Source organism: Apteryx rowi, unplaced genomic scaffold (assembly GCF_003343035.1).
Source record: "Apteryx rowi isolate R43461 unplaced genomic scaffold, aptRow1 scaffold_70, whole genome shotgun sequence".
Classification (NCBI taxonomy): Eukaryota; Metazoa; Chordata; class Aves; order Apterygiformes; family Apterygidae; genus Apteryx; species Apteryx rowi.
Genome location: NW_020450983.1, coordinates 350,510 through 353,704, shown reverse-complemented (window position 1 = coordinate 353,704; position 3,195 = coordinate 350,510). Strand labels below are relative to the sequence as shown.

Genomic DNA, 3,195 nt, shown 5'->3' with positions numbered 1-3,195 from the left:
GCCATTTACACCTTTTTTTTTTTAATTTGAATCACCAAATTTGTCTGTATCTTGGACATTGTATTTCATGTTTTCGACATGTCAAGGACAAGTGAAACCAATGCAACCCAAAAGTCAATGTTGCATATGTAATTCAACTGATCTTATTAACACACTCGAAACAAGTCTCAAGAAAACACTCATGAAACTTATTATACATCATTAAGAATGGTCTCCTGTGATGCATGGAAAACCTTCCCAACCAAAAGGCATGAATTCAGAAAAAGAGTGCTTTTTTAATATTTAGAAAATGACTAAATATTAAACATGGTGCAAAAGACTTTATTTCAAGTCAGAAAAAAATGTTAATACCACATTTGATTTGAAAATTTCAAGCACCTAAGTTCAGAACACCAAACTGAAATTTGTTTTCCAAAATGCATCTATATTCAGCTCAGAAGCCACGAATTCTCAGGAGAAACTAGAAGTAGCTTTTATTATCTAGTTGCTGCTGATAGCCTTTTCTACTGCCCATCCTTGTTTGGGTTTTGAGTAATCCCAAGGTCTCCTGTTCTCTGTATACCCATATAGTTTCCGGAGCGCCACACGGGCAGCTTCTTCTTCTGCAGCAAGCAGCGTTTCACCAGGACCTTCAGCTATAATCTTTTTATCACTAAAAAGAAAAAAGTACATATAATAATAATAATAAATAAGGATACATTTTCATCATAAAATCCTGAGCACTATACTGTGTACCACGAATAAGGGCTGCTAATGTTTTTTTTTTCCAATGTCTGTGAATACTGAAGGTAATTTCTTTACACATACAAATGTGAACACCTCTGTTGGTGTTTCATTTCAGCTTTTGAAGTACTTTAGCCAGAGACTAAACTTTTTATATGACTTTTTATGCATCATGACAGCAAGTTACTGACAAGGCTCAAGTAGCTTATTTTATATGAAAGTCCCTATATGGTTTCTTCTCTGTAATATCTGGACCAAAGAGCACATGAGTAAAAAAGGCCAAGGTCTTCCCTCCTTCCCTCTCCCGCACATTAAAGCCATTTGACTTGCGATTAATATCGTACTAACCAGTACAACCCAACGAAGTACACTGGCAGAACTGTGTTGACTCCTGACTGCCTGGTAATTCTTGGTTCTGGAGAAGAGATATTTCTCTTGGTCAGTTCTTCCACTAGCAAGCCCATAGGATTGATAACTTCCCAGATCTCAAACAGGTCTTTTCCAATCAGTTGAGGAATTAAAAAATCCTGAACAAAAAATATTTAGAAGTTACAATTAATGGAAAAGGGAATGAAGGCTCTTGCTTATGGTGTCTGCTAATAAAAATACAACATGAAGAGGCATTAATACAGCTAATAGTAAATTGCTAAAATCCATAATGAAAGAGCCCCAGTGGTAGATCACTCCTAAGCAAAGCCAACCAGTGTTACTAAGTTCTGCAGCTCTGCTTCCCATTTAGCCACTTACAGGATGTGCATCGTGGGCAAGGTCAACCTGCTCAACTAGAAAGAAGGAGCAGCACCACCTTGAGAGAAGGACAGGACTCTGAGCAGTAGGTGGGCACTTCAGTGCTATTAGCAGACAGTTCCAACCAGTTGTCCATCGGAGGGTTTTTGGAAACAGGCTGAGCAGAACGTGCAATTCCATGGGATTTTCACCTGTTCAGATCATTCTCTTGCCAGTTAATTCTTACTTGCTCTTACAAAGACCTCAGGACTGTCTTTTATCAGAAATAAGATTTTAGCAGACATTTCTCCGTTGCAAGACTAGAAATAAGTGAAAAGCACAATCGAAAGGATAGTACCTGCCAAAACCACTTGTTACACTGCATTTTAATGAAACAGTAATTTTGAACAGTTTTGTATAAAAATACCCTTATGGGGTTTGCAGTCCTAAGTGCAAGACCTATGAATCCAGCACCTGCTCTATGTAAAATATTTGTAAAAACAGAAAGTATGTTATGTGTGACCTTGCTTGGAACAGTCTCATTATTTGGTGGTTAGCAGAGTAAAAGTTTACTTGTAAGTGTCAGCAAATATTAAAATATCACTGTTATAAACTCAAAGTAAATGATCTTGTGTATCTGAACAGCCTATGCTTTTTCGAAAAGAAAAAAAACAGACAAATAATAGATCTCATTGTACTTTGGCAGGTATCGTTAAACTTCTGCCAACCTCTCTGGATCTCCAGTCATCAGAATATATTCAATTGCTGCTTTTTTTTTCTTGTATTTTCTAACTGAGACCCTTAGATGTTTCTATTATTGTCGTTAGTGCAAAAATGTAAGTAATGACTTACCCTGACAAAGATCCCTGTTTTCTCTGGCCCACTGCTATCAAGCAGGGCTCCTATTACAGCAAAAAACGTCCTCTGCAGCACATTTGGTGGGACAGGAAACTCTGCGCAAAGCGTCAGGTCCTGTATAGACAGGTTCTGAGCCACATAAGACACAAGTTCCTGACTGTTAAGAAAATCGACAAGTGCTCCTATCCCCTTTGCAGGTAAATTTGGGTAGGCGCCTTCAAAACACTGCGTGAGGTAAGAGCGTGAAAAAGATTCCCCTTGTTCCGAAAGTTTAGTATTATCTTGGAGATTCAGGGCAACCGCTTCTTTGTCTAGCCCAAGTCCTTGGCGCCTTGCCTCTTCAGCTTTAATATAACAAGAATTAACAAATGCAGTTTTGAGAAGATCCAAAGAAAAATTTTCATGTAACCGGTGGCTAAAAGCTTGCACCTCTGCATGGTAATCCCAGTTGGGCTTCTCTGATCTACAGATATGGAAAAAAAAAGAGATTCAGAAATAGAATAAGAAGTCACATGTATTGCAAGCACCTTACATTTGAGACTACAAAAGGGAAATGAAAATAAGGATATTATCTCAGGCGCTTCAGAATAAATATAATTTCCTAATTCCTAGACAAAGGAAAAACAGAATTGTTCTTCAAGATAAAAAAAAAAGTTTAAACAGATTTCTTTCTGTTAACATTATCAGTTTAGGTATCACCCCCGGGGCCGGGGTCGGTTCCCCCGTCCCCGCCGACACCCCGGCGGCGCCCGCCCCTAACGGCCGCGCCCGCCCCCAACGGCCGCGCGGCGCCGGCCCTCACCGCCGCTGGGGAGGCGCCCGCAGCCGCTGCTGCTCTAGGTAGGCGCGGAGCCAGCGCTTCTTGTCGCGGCGCGGCGGGGCGGCGTG

The 3,195-nt window shown here is 40.3% G+C and overlaps 1 protein-coding gene across 1 annotated transcript; it reads right to left on the bottom strand.

The window, feature by feature from the left end:
- Nucleotides 1-300: 300 nt before the first annotated feature.
- On the bottom strand, nt 301-3,195 carry MRPL44 (mitochondrial ribosomal protein L44; the record flags this gene model as incomplete). The annotated part of the gene is made up of 4 exons (XM_026087023.1): nt 301-652; nt 1,072-1,250; nt 2,302-2,770; nt 3,110-3,195. Coding segments are annotated over 4 exons (906 nt in total), but the record flags the coding sequence as incomplete, so codon positions are not given.